The sequence below is a fragment of the Asterias amurensis genome, chromosome 4 (assembly GCF_032118995.1).
Source record: "Asterias amurensis chromosome 4, ASM3211899v1".
Taxonomy (NCBI): Eukaryota; Metazoa; Echinodermata; class Asteroidea; order Forcipulatida; family Asteriidae; genus Asterias; species Asterias amurensis.
The window spans coordinates 24714489-24735371 of NC_092651.1; the positions used below are offsets into that span (position 1 = coordinate 24714489).

The 20883-nt window shown below is 37.7% G+C and overlaps 1 protein-coding gene across 1 annotated transcript in view; it reads right to left on the bottom strand.

Annotated features, from left to right (window-relative positions):
• The window catches only part of LOC139936277 (gamma-aminobutyric acid receptor subunit alpha-2-like), a 79981-nt gene that overhangs the window by 21333 nt on the left and 37765 nt on the right, over positions 1–20883 (bottom strand). The window contains exon 3 of the mRNA XM_071931069.1: positions 4476–4543. Within this exon, the coding sequence (XP_071787170.1) occupies positions 4476–4543 (68 nt within the window). The remainder of the gene's footprint in view (positions 1–4475; positions 4544–20883) is intronic.

Here is a 20883-nt window from a genome sequence, read left to right on the forward strand (position 1 = left end):
CAACAAACACAGTGAAAACAACAGCGACACAACAATGGACAAAGCCAATGACAACGACAATGACAACGCAATAACATCGAAACAGCATTGAAAATGGAAGTGCCAACGACAACGACAACGGCACATACACAGACAAATACAAACTAAACGGCAAAGACAGTGACACAACGATAATGACAATAAAAATGACACCGACAACGACAAATACAAAGACAATGTCAGCGACAACAACATACCAGGGGATGAGATGGTGTTAATGGAGTGCTGAAAAAAAGTCAAGTTAACTAACATTGACTCAAAGACTGAGTATTTAAAAAGTGCATTAAAGCCATTGGACCCTTTCGGTTCAGAAAAAAAAAAAGTTCACAGATTTACAAATAACTTACAGGGTTTACAGAAGGCAATGGTGAAAGACTTCTCTTGAAATATTATTTCATGAAATGCTTTACTTTTTGAGAAAACAGCAAAACAATATAAATTCTCGTTAACGAGAATTACGGATTAATTTCAAACACATGTCATGACACGGCGAAACGCGCGGAAACGAGGGTGGGTTTCTCCCGACTCCGATAACCGATTGAGCTTAAATTTTCACAGGTTTGTTATTTGATATAGAAGTTGTGGTACACAAAGTGTGGGCCTTGGACAACACTGTTTAGCGAAAGGGTCCAATGGCTTTAACTGTCAAGTTTTATTGTGCTATTACTTTTCTTTTGCGTCGAGTATTTGGTCTTTCTATCGCGCTTGTCTAACAATAACTTTAATAAAGTTCACATCAACGTCGTGTTGAGTTAAATTTAAACTCAAATTGGTCATTAACTTTGATTGACCATTTAATAGTGTGTTTGCATCTATTGATTTGTTTTATTTTGACAAAACCCCAAACAGGTGACAGCTATTTATGAGGAGGCATTGGCAACTTAAACATTTAAAACAAAGAAAAAGACGGAGAGAAAATACACAAAGTTCAAACAAACATCAAAATTTCAACGATCTAAGCGCCTTTAAAAGTAATTATAACATCGTCTGGGCATACAGCTGTCTAGTTTAGCCTCTGTCCCGACCCGGTCCTAAATTGATTGTCTGTGACACGCAGCAGTTTAGAATGAAGCCGGAGAATTTAGGTAACTACGGAAAAAACTCTCTCTCTCTCTAAAAAAAAGGACAGTAAAAAAGTACTGCCCATAAAAAGCGCCCAAAAAGCACGGCGCATTAGCAAACACTATTGATTCTGTTTTTATCAACTGCACTGGCAGTTAGGGCAGAATCCGAAAGGGGAATAAACCCGGATTCCACCGTTGTTTGTTGGAAACCACTGGGCAGATGTTTGCGCAAGGTTTTAAATTTCCATTTCTTTTCCTAAAATACCCTTTTACGACGGTCAGTTTGCGTTCTCAATCAACCACAGTACATTCACCACTGATATTGGCATTTTGATGTCGGATGCAGTTTATCATGTTTTGTTTCGCGCATGCAGAATGTGATACTGAATAGGGTTTCTCGGTATAAACTAAATGGCCCAGACTTACTTACTCTGATGGCCTTGGTTTTGTGACGTAACTTCAACGAAAGCAAATCAAGATGGCTGCTGCACTTTTAATCAATTGCATTCTCTATGGGTTGCAGGCCCACATCTCAATCACCGATCACTGTTGGTAAACACCCCTTTAGGACATTATGGTGTGGTCCAGCTTAGGATATTATTGCATATGAGCTGCTCAGGAGTGTGTACTTAAAACAGTGGACATTTTAAAAATAAGTTAGAATGTGCTGACAGCGGTTTCCACTGAAGGGTTTTAAGAATTAAAGAATGAGAAAAGGGGGCAAGTTGGCTTATGGTTTCAGTTGAAGCTGGGGGGGGGGGGGGAGGGGGTGGTCCGTAGCATAGAAAGGACAAGACGGTTGTCACGACACGACGATGGAGATTGCTATTAGATAAAATGCTTTCATGTTAACCGTTTGGTTATGTCTGAATAAATTCTACTCACCGATCTCCAAAGAGAACAAACAAAATTGGTAATTATCGAGACAAAAATATAGGGATCATGCGGAAATTGGTCCGATGGGTATTTCGGGTTTAGGCCTGGAGAATAACGATGTCGTTCCAACAAGCACCACCAAGATTGCGTCTGGAATGTGATCATTCACTTTGGATGAGCATAACTCAAAAAGTGAACCGATAACTTACTCCAAAATTGAACAAAAAATGAGAGAAGATACGTCACGAGAAGGCCAACCTTAAAAACTAACCTCTGAATGTTAAACTGGAGTATTACGTCAGACGATTCAAGACAGGGACAGACACAAGAAGATTGGTTTCAAGAAGAGAGACATTTTTCATATTTTTGAATTGTTTTCTTCATATTTAAATTATAGCAACAGCTGGTATGAGTATCTCATTTTGTAGGGTTCATCTGCAGTGCTTACACATACAGCTCTGATCTCAGAGTACCAACCACATTTTAAGCGGGAAAACCACCTTGAATAAAAAAATGTTAATGTTGACATCTAGTTCATGGAATTGGTCTTATAACGCCATTTAGTGTGGAGGTTGTGTTGATTCTAAGCTCTGCGTTGCGAGAAGGTCAACATTAATGTAACCTTGAAATGTGAAACTGTAAATATGACGTCAGAGGATTTCAGGACAAGGTCACGTTGACAACCTGGGGACGTGATTGGAGGCTCGCATCGTCCCCAAACTCCGGATCATGTTGCTTTTTGGTGATCATACAGGTATAATCACACTAGTGGTTTAGTTTATCTTTCTAGGTTCCTTATAATCAGCTGAAGGCTGAAGGCTGAATGCCTTTGTGTGCATCTGAAAGCACACAGTTCAACAAGGTTTATTTAATGCACATGTTGGGATACAGCAGGTGAGATTACTGGTCTTTGCCAATTACCAAAGGTGTCCAGGGGTCGATTTAGGACTCGTCTTATCTCGAGTTAGCATGCTACAGTGCAGGGTTGGGACTCTATAAGTCACAAGATTATAGTCTTAAGTTAGGAAGAGTTTTGTGAAATCGACGACAGTGCCATTATTTTTTTAAATTTTGATAATTGTTTTTTTTTTTTTTTTTTTTTTTTTTACAAGTTTTTTTTATAATAATGTTGAGTACTACCGTAGCATGATATAATTGTGCCTGCAATGTTCACTCCAAGGAGCTTCGTTTTGCAGTTAATGTATAGAGAATGTTCACTCAGTATGCCATTAAAATGAAGGCTCAAATCCCATAATATTCCTTTATCTTGATATTATTAAATAATGAATACCAAAATAGAATGACTTGATGTTGCCGGCAATGTTCATGCCAAGCAGCTTATTTTTTTTCTCAGACTGTAGAGAGGGATAACTGGTAAAGTCCATCTCTTAAATCTCTAGACAGTATGCCATTAAAATGCAGGAACAAATCCCATAATATTCCTCATTCTTGATAATAATAATGAATACCTAAAATGGAATGATTTCAATATTGCAACGCAAGGAGATTCATTGTCCATAAAAGAGAGAAGGTTCACTGGTTAAGTCCAAATCTTAATCGCTAGACAGTATGCCATTAAAACGAAGGGTTCACTCCCGGCTAATTGCACACAAGGACTCGGAACATCTTAACCCTCTCCGCTAACACCAGTAAATGACATTGGATTGCAAGGGATAATTCTATTATAGTCATGCTTCATTAGCGTACCAAGTCCGTCTATTGTGTATAGCAGATTAGGTACCAGACGGTTGGGCGTGTGCATGTCGGTAAGCAATTTCTTACATGTTTTTTTTCCCTGTAGTATAGAATTGCCATCCTCAAAAAAATGTCCTTAATTTTTTTTAAGGATTCCCTTTTTGAATCGATTCAGAATAAAAACCAAATTCCAAATTATTAGAAAGCACTGCGACAGTGGCAATTTGAACAGGACAAAAAAAAAAAAAAAAAAAATAGGCGGCAAGGAAGAGGGGAAGTTGTCGGGGGGGGGGGGCTTAATGGAACTATTTTGTTTGGCCTCTTGTTACTCGACCATGACATGAAACAACACTGAGCCTATTGGGGCAAGATGGGTGCTGGGCTGTGGGAGGGGCTTTATACCCATTCTGACACCCATAAGGGTAAGGGTGCAAAAGGTATATGTGGTGCATAATAGGCTATTGACAATACCTTTAACGAACTATTTTCTTTGTGACTCTTCCTATACTCGCCCCCGACATGAAACAACACGGTGCCGCGCGTGATTTAGCGTTTAACGACATGGGATTCGATTACATGCGGTGCACTGCACGAAAATTGGATCAACGCAACTATAGATAAAACAAGATGTCCGTAGAGTTGAAAAAAGAAAAGAAAAAAAACCAACCTCTCTCTTCTTCTACAATTGGATTGGAGAAAGTATGACCGTAGTTAACATGTGGTAAAAACCTCTAGACCGCACTCAATTAACAGTAGGAAGGAGCTTTGGAAGGTGGAGGAAAGGGGGGGGGGGGGTCTTACCAGATTTATCTCTACGACTGGTCCGATGCTCAAGGCAAATATATCACACTGGATCGTGACTGGTGGACCTGTGTGAGAAGAGAAGAGAATAAAGGGAATGCACTTAGAATGTTTTAAGGCAGTGTACACCATTGGTAATTACTCAAAATAATTATTAGCATAAAACTTTACTTGTTAAAGGAACACGTTGACTTGGATCGGACGAGTCGGATCGGACGAGTTGGTCTATAAAAAGCGTTTGTAACCTGTTGTTATAAAATGCATATGGTTAGAAAGATGTTTTAAAAGTAGGATACAATGATCTACAAAAATATGCCTCGAAATTTCGTGGTTTTCCTTTTACTGTGCGAACTAACACGGTCGGCCATTTATTTTGACTCCCATAAATCGTGTTAGGCGACGAGTTAAAAGGAAAACCGTGCTATTACGAGGCATGTTTGTGTGGATCATTGTATTCTACCTTTACAACATCTTTCTAACCATATGCATTTTATAACAAACAGTTACAAACGCTTTTCAAAGACCAACTCGGCCGATCCAAGGCAATGTGTTCCTTTAACGATTAATGGAGAGCTGTTGATAGTATAAAACATTGTGAGAAACGTCTCCCTCTGAAGTAACGTAGTTTTCGAGAAGAAAAAAAAATAAATTTTCCACACAAATATTTGAATTTCATTTCAAGACCTCAGAATTATATGTTAAGGTCTCGAATCAAGCATCTGAAAGCACACAACTTTGTGTGACAAGGGTGTTTTTTCTTCCATTATTATCTCGCAACCTCGACAACCAATTGAACTTAAGTTTTCGCATGTTTGCTATTTTGTGCATATGTTGAGGTACCACCACGTGAGAAGACTGGTCTTTGACAATTACCAATAGTGTCCACTAGTGTAGGTGAAAAACACCATCAGGACAGATGATGGGATACACCAAGTGAGAACATTGGTCTATGACAACTACCAAACGTTTACAGTGCCATTAGCTGTATTCGAATAATCGTTGTTGTTGTACGCCCCTTCGTTTCTTCATCCGTCTGTTTCTATGTCTTACCCACTTCCCCTTCCCTACTTTAAAGACTAGGATTGTCCATCACTACTTGATCCTAAGTCCACAGAAAGTGTAATATCTGGGTGTTATTGGGTTTCACAGAAGCAACGAACAAACTTGTGATGGGCAATGAATGTGGTCATGAGCAGACAAAAGCTATGCGAGGTCAGGTGAACTTGATCTAAAATAGTTGAATGTCAACTGTACCAGCAATGCTTTGCACAAAGCCACGTACACATCTAATGCGAAGATGCTGCTGCTCCTAGCCTGAATATCAGACGTCACACTTTAAGGCTAGTGAATAACGCTAGAGACCGGCCTCCAAAACCGGCGTGTAGTTTAACCTTTGACCTAATTCATTTCACTAAAAGATACGCAGTCAAACTCTATTGCGGACGTGACAGCAGTGTACTGTTTGGGCATAGTGGATGCACGTTTAATCCAATATCATTGTATCCAATGGAATCACTGGATCTGTCAGCAGGGACCTGTCTTTATCCTTGCGGATATAAGACTGGGCCCAGTCTAAGCTGCTCCCCGCATATTCAGCGCTGAAACTACGGTACACTTTTAGGGGGCACAAGGGGGCGCACTATTTTTGTTCTAGGAAGCACTCCTGCTGCCGTCGATTTCACAAAACTCTTCCTAACTTAAGACTAATCTTAGGTCTTAGGACGAGTCCCAACCCTGCACTGTAGCATGCAGACCTTAAGATTAATCCTAAGTCAGGACGAGTTACTCGTCCTAACTCGAGATAAGACGAGTCCTAACTCTTTGTTGAAATCGACCCCTGGTCACTTGAAAATGTAATTTTCGTTTAGATATCACTTAAACGAGACTCTGTTTTCAGCGCCCTTGTTGTGCTACTTACTATTTTTGGAAGATAATTTGAGTGTGTGCAAAAACAGATACATTGCCTGCGTGCAAATAGAAAACTATTTTGTTTTAATCATTTGATATATTTAAGGAGGAAAACTGAGGTTTGGAACAATGGGGTGGGGGTGCATGCAACTCAACTAATTGATCTTAGCAATGAGAACTGTACAATGCGACATTATTTGCTTGTTTAGGTTAACGTTATGAAATTCAATTGGATGTTGAAAACTGCATGCTCAACCTATGGTATAAAAAAATAATGCTTAGTGAAAAAGTGGTATCAGCCCAAAAAACGCTACTACGCAAGGAAGGCTTCCAACACGGTTCCATACTGAATGTTCTGCTAAGCTGTCGTTTATAATTAGCAACAATCATTAGTGTACATCTTTACTATAAGAGGAATGTATCCATATTTTGTAATTTTTTGCAATTAAAAGAGTGGAATAAACGAGGTTTCAAAAACTAGCTTGGAGACAAGGATGTATCAACGTTCATCACACACATCCCAAAAGAGGTGTCACTTCAGCGTGAATGACGTTGTAACATGTACATGAGCTACTTGAACTAGAATCGACGGATACCTTTACAGATCGTACCCTCTCGCAGCGTCACTGCCAACAAAGTCCTGGTTTTTCTTTCCCTTCTTCTAGATCTTTGCCCAGGAGTGCGACTAAAGTGGGACCTGGGGAACTTCCAGCTATAGTACGCTGGGGTCGGGTGACTCTGAACCCCCCGTTGGGAGTTGGTGATCTCCCCTGTCATACCAGACGTCATCTTCGGTGTCGGGAAGGTATCACTGTCCTTTTTGCCTGGTTGATGTCTTACAACCAGTGCCAAATTTCATAAGACTGTGATGCATAAAATACTCTGCTTAAAAAAATTCTTTGCTAAGCAAACACCATTCACAACAATGTAAACTGCAATGGAATTTTTGTTGAGCAGCACTTATCTGTGATTAGCAAGATTTATGCCTTAAGCAGCTCCACGAAGTTGAGCCCAGCCCCATGGTTTCATACAGCTATCAAAAAGTTGTGCTAAAATACAAACTGCATGGGGACAGACAGGTAACGCACAATCGCATATTGTTGCATGTGACTCTTTTTTTTTGTTAGCACGTCTCTGCACTTTTGTTTTTGAATCAAGCTGTTTTTCATGTTTTAAATATTTATTTTAGGTTTCACCATCTTAACCCCATGCATGGTAAACCGTATTAAAACCACACGTGCCCAAAGCATAAACGTTTGCTAAGCGGCTCACTCTTGCTTAGCAATCTTCCTTAACAGAACATTGATACTGGCCAAAAACAACATCATTAAATTGTGCGCCGATGTAATCATTTCTCTAATGGAAAGATTAAATAACGTTATTTTATTTTATCAACATAATAAAATTTTCACAACATAATTATGTTGAGTTATTTGTTTACAACATTCTTAGGGCCATGTCACACGAGGCAATTTACAGGCAACCAGTTCCAGGCAATCTCCATGAAGAAAAGGCATTCACATTTGAGTGTTCACCTATTTCTGTTGTGGATCGTAAGACAATGTTTGAAAATTGACCCGTGTGCTACCAAAGTGGTCTTGTAGTATGCACTGCAGTTGGTTGCATCCAAGTTGCCTGCAAAAGTTGCCTCGTGTGACAAGGCCCTAACTCAACAGGACTACAGGCTAGACTGTATAACATTAATAGTACACACCAAATATTGTTAAGACACTTTTCAATTGCTAAGCAGAATTACCAAGTAACCAATCGTAGCCACCATAATTTGGCCCTAACTTTTAAGTATTTTGCTAGCTATCTTTGAAGTAGATTATAGCTGGTAAAAATAATTTTGTACAGCAATATATTCCACTCTATTAAGCTATATTTTGTGACCGATATCTTTGTATAAAATAAACTCTGCTTCAATATTGTTTTACCTGACGTTCTACGCTATACCATGGGTGTAATCCAGCTATATAGCGATATGTAGAAACGAATGAAGGCTGAATAAATATAGGTCCCCATTCGAAGGTCAGTTACAAAACAATTTATTTATTAATTCTTATAACTCTCGAGTAAACCACATGTGAGTATGATCATAGTTGATATTCCTGTTTGATGTGCATTGATTTCTGTGCGGTCGTTTGACGTTTTTATTGTTTTGTAATAAAGTTTTTTACCCCGGAAAGGCTGAATAAATTAAAGTTGAAGGTCATTGCAGGACAAAAATTGTCGATCGATAAATCTTCGATTTTGAGTTTGTTTCTTGCTCAATCCACGTTAGTCTTTCGTTGGAGCGTGAATGTCGCGTGGATTGTTCAACTGTATGATTCGAACTTTCCACTTTTATGAATGTGGGAAATTAACTGGTGTCTTTGCAGATTAGGATAAAGAAGGAAATATTTCTGTTTGAAAAAAATATTTCTGTCTGAAGTATTGCCACAATAAAGAAAAAAATCATTCAAAAGCTACACTGCAAAAACGTGGATGTTAAAATTGACACCATTGTCACATATTTATAGACACCGAAGAGAGTATCAAAAATAACACAAAATAACACTTATTATATTTTTGAGTAATTTTGATTCCTTTTAAGTATCACAAGTATTCTGTTATTATGAATAAACCATTTGTGTTTTTGTATTTCCTTTAGTTTTCTTATTGCTCAACAGTTTTGAGAACCATTGAATATTTTATATTCTGTTAGTTGAACCAAAATAAAGAGAATCAAAATTACTTACAAATGTAATTAGTGCTACTTTAACACCACATTGTGTTAATTTCGATACCCACTTCGGTGCATGTATGTGACAAGACCCATGATGTCACTTCTAGCAACTACGTTTGTGTAGTTACCAAGTTCTTATTTTGATTGTTGCAATCAAACTAAAAGCGCAAGGATGTCACATACAGAACTCGAAGAAACGTAAACCGTTTTCGATTACGTATCTTCTTTAAATGAATAATGGTCTCTATTGTACAAAAGGTAGTTAAAGGCAGTTGACACTATTGGTAATTACTCAAAATAATTATTAGCATAAAACCTTACTTGGTGACGAGTAATGGGGAGCGGTTGATAGCATAAAACATTGTGAGAAACGGCTCCCTCTTAAGTGCCATAGTTTTCGAGAAAGAAGTAATTTTCCACGAATTTGATTTCGAGACCTCAGGTTTAGAGCTTGAGGTCTCGAAATCAACCATCTAAATGCACACAACTTCGTGTGACAATGGTGTTTTATCTTTCATTATTATCTCGCAACTTCGATGACCAATTGAGCTCAAATTTTCACAGGTTTGTTATTTCATGAATATGTTGAGATACACGAAGTGAGAAGACTGGTCTTTTGACAATTACCAATAGTGCCCAGGGTCTTTAATACGATACAAAGCAGAACACATTAAAATGCACATTTCGAAGCAAAACCCCAATTATAAATTACCCAGAATTACATTTAAAGACGAATTTATCACAATAATTTCCCTGACCAGATCCGTAAAACATGATAACCAAACGGGAAGGAAATTTGAGATACTTTTCACTGCTTGTGCGCAATTAGTGTGTAGAAAATAATGAATTTAATCTTCCAAAAACCACTATCCATCTATCTTAGCCAAATCAAAAGCACTGATTAATTTCTTTGGAAGTCAAGATAAACATATTTCACAAACAGGTAGCATAATTTGATATGGAGCATATTTGAAATAGAAATCCGTATTTTGTCTCTTAATAAACGGCTACATCATCAAAAAGTAAAAGTGCACAATCTTTAATTTTTTTTTTTTGACGAAGTCTAAACGATCAGGCGTAAGTATAGCATGACATATTCGTTTTCAAATGGTCTAGTTATCGAGCGATATTGTAAACTTATCTTGTAAAAATATATTCGAAATACATGCTCATTAAATTTTGCGTTTCGAGCAAAGCATTGGAGGTGCTAAACTTACTGTTTTGTTGACAAATTCTTTCAGTGTGTGTGGTTGTGGCTAATAGGAGGGGGCGTGGCTCATGCGGTTAATTTGAATTGTTTTTAAGGGGAAGAGCACTTCCTACTGTGTTTCTAAAGGGTTTTAGTATTTGTATCTTTGACTTAAGCACAGTCCTTTGATAATTATAAATAGGTTATTGCCAAGCGTGCATAATTCATTTACGATCTTTTCTGACGTATATCAGTAGTGTTTAACCCCCAAAGGAGTATTTTGCTGTTAAATGATCTGGCTCCTTTTCTACAGGATTCAGCAAAGCTTTTCATACATAGTGCAAGGATCAGTAAATAAGTTCAAGGTGAATTTATTACTTTCAATATGAGAGCACTTTTATTTTAAAGTTCATACCGGTTCCAATCCTCTAGAGAAATATTAATATCTGAACAAATATCAAAGTTAAGGAAGTTAATTTTGTATTGAGGGCTCCGATAAGCAAAATACGGCAGGTACAGCGATTTGATTGTGCAAATTTACGCAAGATGTTAGAAGTATGTACATGTAAATTGACGCAATAAGAGTATTCAATACGAATACAGCTATCGCAGATTTAAATATTGGAAAAAATTGTAGGAAGATTCACAAGCGATTTTCAGAACGACTCTTTTCCGAAAGTAAAAAACTAAAAATCATTTGACCTATACGTGAGGGCGCTGTTTTAAGCCTTTGACGTCACATGCAAGGAGTCTATCTACACCACACGCTTGACTTTGCATTGACGTCATCACCCAACCATCTTTATACGTTGTAACCTACCAGAATATCTGAATCTGAGAAACGATTCATGCTAGCATTAAAGCCTGTTCATGCATCTAGTAACACATGGATTTACAGATTTTTCAACAGACGGTGCCTTTCCATTATTTTTTATTCATGCAACTTCGATGACAGGCTGAGCCCAAACTTTCACAGATTCGTTACTTTATGCACATGCTGGGATGCAACACCAAGTAAGAATACTTTCTTTGACAATTACAAAATGTGTCCAGTGCCTTGAAGTTAGTATAGTTGAGCAGCCCATGGAAAAGAAGTAAAAGGTGTTTCTAAGATTTCTTTTGGTTGGTGTCCGTTCGCGAATGATGCGGTGACTTACGATTGGTAACCACTGTCAATCACCTCACTAATTGTGGATGGGTCCAACGTCAAAAAGAATTTATAGTATCGTTTTTTGCTGTTTTTCAGCAAGCAGACATGCTTTTTCATCTGAAACTGTTACTAGTGAGTTTTATTGTAATGAAAATCTGACCTACAAATCAACATTACGTTGAGCACAACCCTACCTTTAAGGTATGGTTCAGAAACCTTAGAAAAAAAGTAGAGCCCAAGTAGTGCGTGGCGTACCCATTTTGTCAAGTGGGTTCGACATGCATTCACCTTCCCATTTGAAACCTCCCAAAGTGTTTAGAAACATCTTTCGTTACATCCAGAAGTTTGCGCCTCAAGGGTTTGGTCAAGGACTGGTGCCCCTGTATTCAAATTTACCATGCACTTTCGGCCCCGATGCAGAAGACCAGGGACACGATTTGCATGTCGGATTTTGTGTGTGAAGGTTGTTCTAAATTCAAACGCATTTTTGACTGTTAATGTTGCCACGATCTTGGTACTACTTCGGCATGTACATGTTCGACATGATACGGGTATCGTGCTTAGCACGAGCGTTTTCAGCAATATTTCTTTGGTTAAAGGAACGTTACAGAATTGCATGGTAGAAAACAACAAAAAACGTGATGACCACAGATTGACATAAAACTTACACGGTCTAATGATGATGATAGTAGAAAACGTCCCTTGAATTATTTCTGTCTGAAATATCATATTTGATGAGAAATAAATAATCTAATTTCGCGTTTGGAAATTATCGCTCAGTGGGCGTTTTATTTATTTTGGTTTGGGCATCGACGCAATGCAAAAATTGTAATCGGTTTTTCAATTATTCTCTCGTGATCTAGATGGTCGATCGATCTCAAACTTAAAAAACTCTATAAAATTGGGTCCAGATTGATTAAAGCCATTGGACCCTTTCGGTAAACAGTATTGTCCAAGGCCCACACTTCGTGTATCACAACCTCTATATCAAATAACAAACCTGTGAAAATTTGGGCTGAATCGGTCATCGGAGTCGGGAGAAAATAACGAGAAAACCCACCCTTGTTTCCGCGCGTTTCGCCGTGTCATGACATGTGTTTAAAATAAATCCGTAATTCTCGTTAACGAGAATTTATATTGTTTTAATGTTTTCTCAAAAAGTAAAGCATTTCATGGAATAATATTTCAAGAGAAGTCTTTCACCACTACCTTCTGTACCCCTGTAAGTTATTTGTAAATCTGTGAACTTTTTTTTTCTGTACCGAAAGGGTCCAATGGCTTTAAATCGGGCCATGCAAAATTTTGACAATTACAATGATCATCGAGTCAGGAATCATAATTCAAAATACGATATATATGACTTGATGGCATGTTCAGTTGTTTCTGTTTTATTTAATTTGTTTTATTTATTAGAAGGCATCGACCCTGTTTTCAAATTCAGTCTCACATCATGATTGCTCCAATGCGTTTATAATTGTCACGGTGAATGCAAATCACATGTAAATTAGCAGGTTCTGACGTCAATTGCGCTAATATTTCCCACCTTTTCACACTTACAACTGTTTATACAACCATGAGTAAGACATTAAATTGAATAAATGATTCGCGAAGGAACGTCATTCTAACGAGGAAACTTTGCATTTTAACAAGAAAGGTGGAAATCGTGGCTGTTGATTTGCCAGGGGTAAATGACCTAATAATAATAATCAGACTTGTAATGCGCACGTATCCACCCTGCTGGGTTAAGTACAGTGCCCACTTTCATAGAACTGCTTAAGCGCAAAAAGTAGCTAAACAAATTAAAATTATGCCTACCAGGCAAAATACTGCGACTGGTGTCCGGCTAATTTGGTAGGGTCTCGTAATTCATAACATCTTTAAAGCCATTGGACACTTTCGGTACAGACAAAAAAAGTTCACAGATTTACAAATAATTTACAGGGTTTACAGAAGGTAATGGTGAAAGACTTCTCTTGAAATAGTATTCCATGAAATGCTTTACTTTTTGATAAAACATTAAAACAATATCAGTTCTCGATAGCGAGAATTACGGATTTATTTTAAACACATGTCATGACACGGCGAAATGTGCGGAAACAAGAGTGGGTTTTCCCATTATTTTCTCCCGACTCCGATGACCGATTGAGCCCAAATTTTCACAGGTTTGTTATTTGATATAGAGGTTGTGATACACGAAGTGTGGGCCTTGGACAATACTGTTTACCGAAAGGGTCCAATGGCTTTAATCAATCTGGACCCAATTTTATAGAGTTTTTTAAGTTTGAGATCGATCGACCATCTAGATCACGAGAGAATAATTGAAAAACCGATTACAATTTTTGCATTGCGTCGATGCCCAAACCAAAATAAATAAAACGCCCACTGAGCGATAATTTCCAAACGCGAAATTTTGTTATTTAATATATAAGTTGTGATACACGAAGTGTGGGACTTGGACAATAATGTTTACCGAAAGTTTCCAATGGCTTTAAGTATGTCTTAAATAATGTTTTTCTTTGTTCAAACACCTTGAGCAACTTATTGGTGTAAACGTGCGCCATAAAAATACCCCCAAAATATTAAATTACAATCATCTGCTCAACAAAGGAAGGTCATGTGTTCGAATCCCACACGAGTAATATAGATGTAGATGTTTTCACAAGACTTGGGAAGGTACTGACTATACAGTGCTTAGCACACACCGGTGTATGGGTAATTAAAGAATATTCTTTATCCCCGATGCAAACTTAAAATAAATTGAAACAAAGCTATTCTCTCCACCGTTGTTTATAAATCAAGTGTTTCGTCCCAACCCAAGGAACTCCATGGGGGGACACTCGACGCAATCAACCACAACTTGACCGCCGTCTCCCTGCTCCGCAACGACCGATACTTAAAGGGTCACCGGAGTCCCAAAATACAAATCCACTTCACTGTTGAGATCATAATTGTAGATACACACGACACTAACTAACATTCAGACACAGCGAGTCGTGAACGTCCCAAGACAAAACAACCTCGAACCCTTAAGATGAATTATTCTTAATGGTTGGCGCCTGGGCTGTGATATACGCAAGATACAATTCAATTAAACATAGCTCTCTGAACATGTTAGATAAGATGCATACTGAAAGGGTGGGCTGATGCGTCAGCTTGCACGTCGACTTTTGAGATTTGGTGAGAATAGGTGAGAATTATCTTGGAAATTGTAAGCTCGAGCAAGAATGTCTTGTCTGGAGATTCGCTAGAATGTATGAATAAATGATGGCCCTTTTATAAGCCGCAAAATCAAAAGTTAAGTGCTACTTTACTTACACTTGGTTCCATTATGTTTCGTTATTTTTGTTTATTTATAAAATAAGGATTTTTATGATTTACTCAGCATAAGCAAAACTTTAATTATTTTTGGAGGTTTAAATGATATCAAGGTCTTCCAATTTGTTTTACTATTTTCCAAAACCATTATTGTTTGTCGAGTACAGTCAGGTGGCTTTTGGCATTAGTACAACAATAACGGTTTGATTATTGTTGAAAACAGTTTGGCGTGATAGTTAACATGACAAGCCGACATTTGAAATTCAGAAAAGTCGACTTGGCAGGAAAAATCTTCCCCTGGTCTCCCCCTGGTCTTTGCGAGATAAGTAACAGGACAAGTTGACCGTTTACTGTCAGTAAAGTCGACTTGTGTCGAGATTAGATCACTGTATAAGTCAACTTCGTTGGTTTAGAAAGTCGACTTGACCATGTCTTGTTGAGATGATATTCATCATCCCAGGACAAATTGACATTTTACGTCTAAAAGTCAATTTGGCGAGATAAGATTTCACTCTAGGTCGACTTTAATAATTTGTTCAAAAATTCGACTTGTCCTTTTTGACGAGATAATTATCTGGACAAGTTGATATTATACTTTCAGTAAAGATGACTTGGCGAGATACGTTATCACTTAAAGACACTGGACACTGTTAGTAATTGTCAAAGACCAGTCTTCTCACTTGATGTATCTCAACATAATTGCATAAAATAACAAACGTGTGAAAATTGGAGCTCAATTGTCGTCGAAGTTGCGAGATAATAATGAAAGAAGAAACACACCCTTGTCACACGAAGTTGTGTGCTTTCAGATGTTTGATTTCGACACCTCAAAATCTAGTTCTAAGGTCTCAAAATCAAATTCGTTACTTCTTTCTCGAAAACTACGTTACTTCAGAGGCTCTACATTGCTTGTTACCAAGTAAGTTTTAATACTAACAACTATTTGAGAAATTACCAATAGTGTCCTGTGCCTATTAAGGGTCTGTGTACATTTTACAACACAAAACACAATGTCCACAGATATACATCAAACTTACACAGTTTGAAGATAATGATTGTAGAAAGCTTCCCTGAAAATATTACTTACTAAGGTGCTGTAGTTTTTGAGAAATGAGTAAAACAAACATTTTTCGTCTCAGTATTAGCATGTAAAAACGAATTAACCAGTTATGCCATGGTTTTTGTATAATATCATAACTGGTTAATGGGGTTTTACATGCCAAAATATTGTTCATCTTCCTGAGCCGAAAATTATTTTGAGACTTGTTTTACTCATTTCTCAAAAACTACACAACCTCAGTTGGTAATATTTGAAGGGAAGCTTTCCATTATCATTATCTTCAAACTCTGGTTTAATGTAAATCTGTGGACATTTCGAAAAAGTACCAGAATCTTTTAAGAGTCTGATTCTGAGAGCACATCTGAGGCGTGCACGGCAATACGAGACGCTAGTTACGTCTTGGAGATAGAAGGAGCGAGAGACAGAATGGACGGGTAACCAGGTAACCTAGACGAATTTATCAAATTGGACACTGATGCCGCAAAGCGATTGCTCCAATTTATCAAACAGTAATATTCTTTGACTGTCGTTATGAAAATGGAGAGGGAAAACAACCCGCGCTATTGTCAACGATTTGTTGTAATAGGAGGCCCGTTTTGAATCTTAAAGGAATTATTTATAATTTGGCTTTGGATTTGTTTCTTTACCCTCTTGTTTTGTAACAGTAGTCCAGTTGTTATTTATAATGGTGTTGGTTTTTTGTTACACCACCCTCTTCTACTTAAAAATGCAACTAGAAACCGAGCTGTGAACAATTTAGTCGAGCCTCATCTCAGGTATTGACAACAGGTAAAATACTGGTTAAGGTATTGTTATGCATAGGATACGCAGAGAAGGACGCAGTAATTTGTGGAATTTTTAAGATTTTAGACGGTAAGCTTTTTTATTTTCATTTTTCAGAGGAAATTGTTTCGGTTAATGAAGCTGAAGAAGAAAAAGGATCTCATATTGAAAAGTATTGATGTAAATTGGATGAATAAAAACCAAACCATTCTGCTTTTCTTCAAATTTTCTTGTTTTGAGTGGTTATTTTTCTGGGGCAGTTTAACCATACTATACAAGCATCTTAGTACAATTAAAACAAAGTCCTAATTTATAGCTAAAGCAGAAAGTTTGGCTACGCAAGAGGGCAGGGAACCAGTCAAAGTGTGCTATGGTGTTTGTTATTTTATGCCTATGTTTTCACATCAAGTATGAATACTGGTCTTTGGCAATTAATTAACGTGTCCAGTGCCTTTAAAGTGTCATGACAGAGTAGTGTCCATGGACATGGACGGAAGAAAAGCACTTTAAGAAGATCCGTTATCCAAGATTCAATGTTTTATTTTCCACTCTATATAAACAACGTAACTTTTAAATGCTACCTAACACTGTGAGTGTCCCAGTAAAGGGGGTAACCCGACAGTCTAAGAGACCGTTTCCCCATTTACACATGACCCTCTCCCTGACAGACTTAAAAGCCCTTAGCCTCGAGAATTTGCTTCAATTTCAGTTTAAGATTCAATTTCAGACCCAGCCACTTAGGGGCAACAGGTTCTTGTGTTGGATAACATAGCCCAACCCGGGTGTATACTATTTCTACTGCTCTGTTTGTTTGCAACGATTTCTTCCATGTTGAGATCTATACACAAAACCTCATAAGGAGCAGTTTCTACAACATCAATGAGGCAATGGATTTGTACACACAGACACGTGAGTTAAATCCCAAATCCATGTTTTACAAGTACACAAACGAGGACCCCATCCAAGCCCTTTGGAAAACACCATCTCACAGGAGGGATGAATTCTAAACTCTGAATGCATTTTATTTACGAGCGAGTTGGTTATCACATGCTGAGAGGAAGCATAGACGGAAATTGAAGTGATGTTCGCCATTCTCTACACCCCAAATGAAAACAGTAAATAGTACATGTACCCCCCTCCTTTCCCCATCCTGAATGGCCCCTTCTTCATTGTACCCGACCCTTTTTCAAAAACCCATCCTTTCCTTTTGAAGGAACTCAAATTACAACCCGTGACCCATCATCTAAGGTTTCATTAAGAGTCTATCATAGAAAGTGTTCCAGTTGTGACGGTACGTACTCGCCAATTCACCGCGAGCCCCCTGGATATAACTAATCAATGGTGATGAACATCTTACGGGGACGATCGGAGAGGAGAAAGTCTAAATCTGGGTCAAGATATAAGCCGCAATAAAACTGCCTGATTGAAGGGCACATTGTCGTCTCAGTGTGATTGTGCATTGATGGGAGAGGATAAGTATAGACAGTCTTATTAATGTATTTCAGAGATTGTCCTAGTCGTCTTCATTTTCACTGAGAAGATTTGACAACACAAGAACCAATATATGAGGCCTTTTTATTATTAAACCACCCCGCCCACCTTAGACTGTTTCTCCTTGTGGAATGACTTGGCGATAGAGGGCCGGCCTTTAATCCTACCCGGAGGGAGCACGATTCAACGTGGATGCATCAAACATCAATTTAGGAATATTCATTACCAATTACTGTATGTTATAGTAACTTTATAGTCGCGGGTATATAGAAAACCGAGATTTAAAGTGTTCCCTTATAGCCAACATGTTAAACATCCATAATATACAGTTTTTGTTCTGCAGTACTGTATATAGTTTTAAACGGCTCCTTCTGAACGTAATTTCTCACTCACAAACATTACTTTTTAGGTACCTAAAAGCACCCACATTAATTAGTGCAACGCGGGTGTTTTTTATTTCCTTATTTTCATGCAACTTCGATGACCAATTAAATGCGTGGACACTATTGGTAATTACTCAAAATAATTATTGGCATAAAACCTTACCTGGTGACGAGTAATGGGGAGAGGTTGGTGGTATTAAACATTGTGAGAAACGGCTCCCTCTAAAGTGACATAGTTTCCGAGAAAGAAGTAATTTTCCACGAATTTGGTTTCGAGACCTCAGATTTAGAATTTGAGGTCTCAAGTTCAACCATCTAAACGCACACAACTTCGTGTGACAAGGGTGTTTTTTCTTTCATAATTATCTCCCAACGTCGACGACCAATTGAGCTCAAATTTTCACAGGTTTGTTATTTTATGCATGAGTTGAGAAACACCAAGTGAAAAGACTTGTCTTTGACAATTACCAAGAGTGTCCAGTGTCTTTAAGTCCAAACTTTCACAGATTTACTGCATAGTGTTGGGATACACAAAGTGAGAACACAGCTTTGACAATTACCAAAGGTGTCCAGTGCCTAATCCACGCATTTAGGTAGGGAGTGAAAAACTGAATCAAGATGCAAGGCTCCGGTAGGGGAATCGAACCGTGGTCCAAAGAGGTGAAAGGCAGCGACAGAAACCACTGAGCAAACCTGACTGCTTTATGCACATTAGGTGATACCCTGGCTTACAGTCAACAACATCAAACAAAAGATGCACAATTAACATCTGTTATAAATCTCCGAAAAGTCAAGGCTAATAAATAGCTCCTACCTGATGTTATTACTTTAACAATCTGATCTAATGGACTAGCTTGCCCTACATCTAACGGTGTATTCCATTAAAGCGATATAATGGCTCTATCTGGCGCCCAATTAAATATGCGTTAAGCACAACACTTGAATTTACAGCTTATTTTTTTACCTTCCACCCAGGTAGTTAAAAAGCAGGACAGTACTTTTAAGAACTGAAAGTCTCCTAAAAAAATCTACTCTATTTAAATATATGTCTGTAAATTGTAATTTTATTCTTGTTGTTTATTGTTCCTATGCCTTTCTTGTATGTAATGTAATCTCATTTACACAGGGCAGACAAATTTCATGTTTTTATCTTGACAATAAATATATTTGATATTTAATCTTATTTTTTATTATTATAAGTAATGGGTTTCCCCAAACTAATTATTTGGTTGAAAGGCAGTGGACACTATTGGTAATTACTCAAAATAATTATTGGCATAAAACCTTTCTTGGTGACGAGTAATGGGGAGAGGTTGATGGCATAAAACATTGTGAGAAACGGCTCCCTCTGAAGTGCCATAGTTTTCGAGAAAAGTAATTTTCCACGAATTTGATTTCGAGACCTCAGATTTAGAACTTGAGGTCTCGAAATCAACCATCTAAACGCACACAACTTCGTGTGACAAGGGCTAATTTTCTTTCATCATTATCTCGCAACTTCGATGACTGATTGAGCTCAAATTTTCATAGGTTTGTTATTGTATGCATATGTTGAGATACACGAAGTGAGAAGACCGGTCTTTGGCAAAGTAATCTTCACATTAGTGGTGAAGACTTGTGTGTTCTACGGGATATCCCGCAGTTGGGCAGATAAGGATGAGACAAAACAAAATACCAAATTTAAAAAAAGTATCAGATTTTATCTCGAAGTTTCAGATTATATCTCAAACTTTTGTTACCATGAGTTATTAACATTGCACAGTTGTACATCTGTCAATCTACAGCAGCGTGAACCATCTTGCAGTCTGACCCACTTGTAGTATTTACGACAAATAAAACTAGTGCTTTGATTATTTTTGAACATCAATCTTTCAGCGGCATAGTTGAAATGTTCCAGCATTCTTGGCAAGTATAGGAGAATGCATCCCATCGTATATCATTGCCTAAATAATTGCAAGTTATAATTCACTGCATAGACTTGTATAGGCCAACAATGCTCCATTTCACCAAGTACTAAGATTAATCCTTTACCAGATGACTGTTCTGTATTGTGAAATCACAGTTTGCTTGGCAGTTAAGATTGCTGTTGCTATGGTGTTTTGTTGTGGGTGCTGTTTTTGCACTAATCTGGATTTTCTTAAAAGTTATCTAATGTGTGCAACCTCCTTATTATATTATATAATTATTTTGTTATCGTTGGCAGGGGTTTGGTTTTACACATCTCTTGATGACAGTTTTCATACTTTTGTTTTAACCTTGACAACCCCTGTCCAAATTGTAATCATTGTGTATGTCTAACAATTTAAAAAAACAAAAGAAATAAACATAAAAATATAATCTTTAAAGGAACGTTACAGAATTGGTAAGAAACAAAAATCGGGAAGATCACACATTAACATAA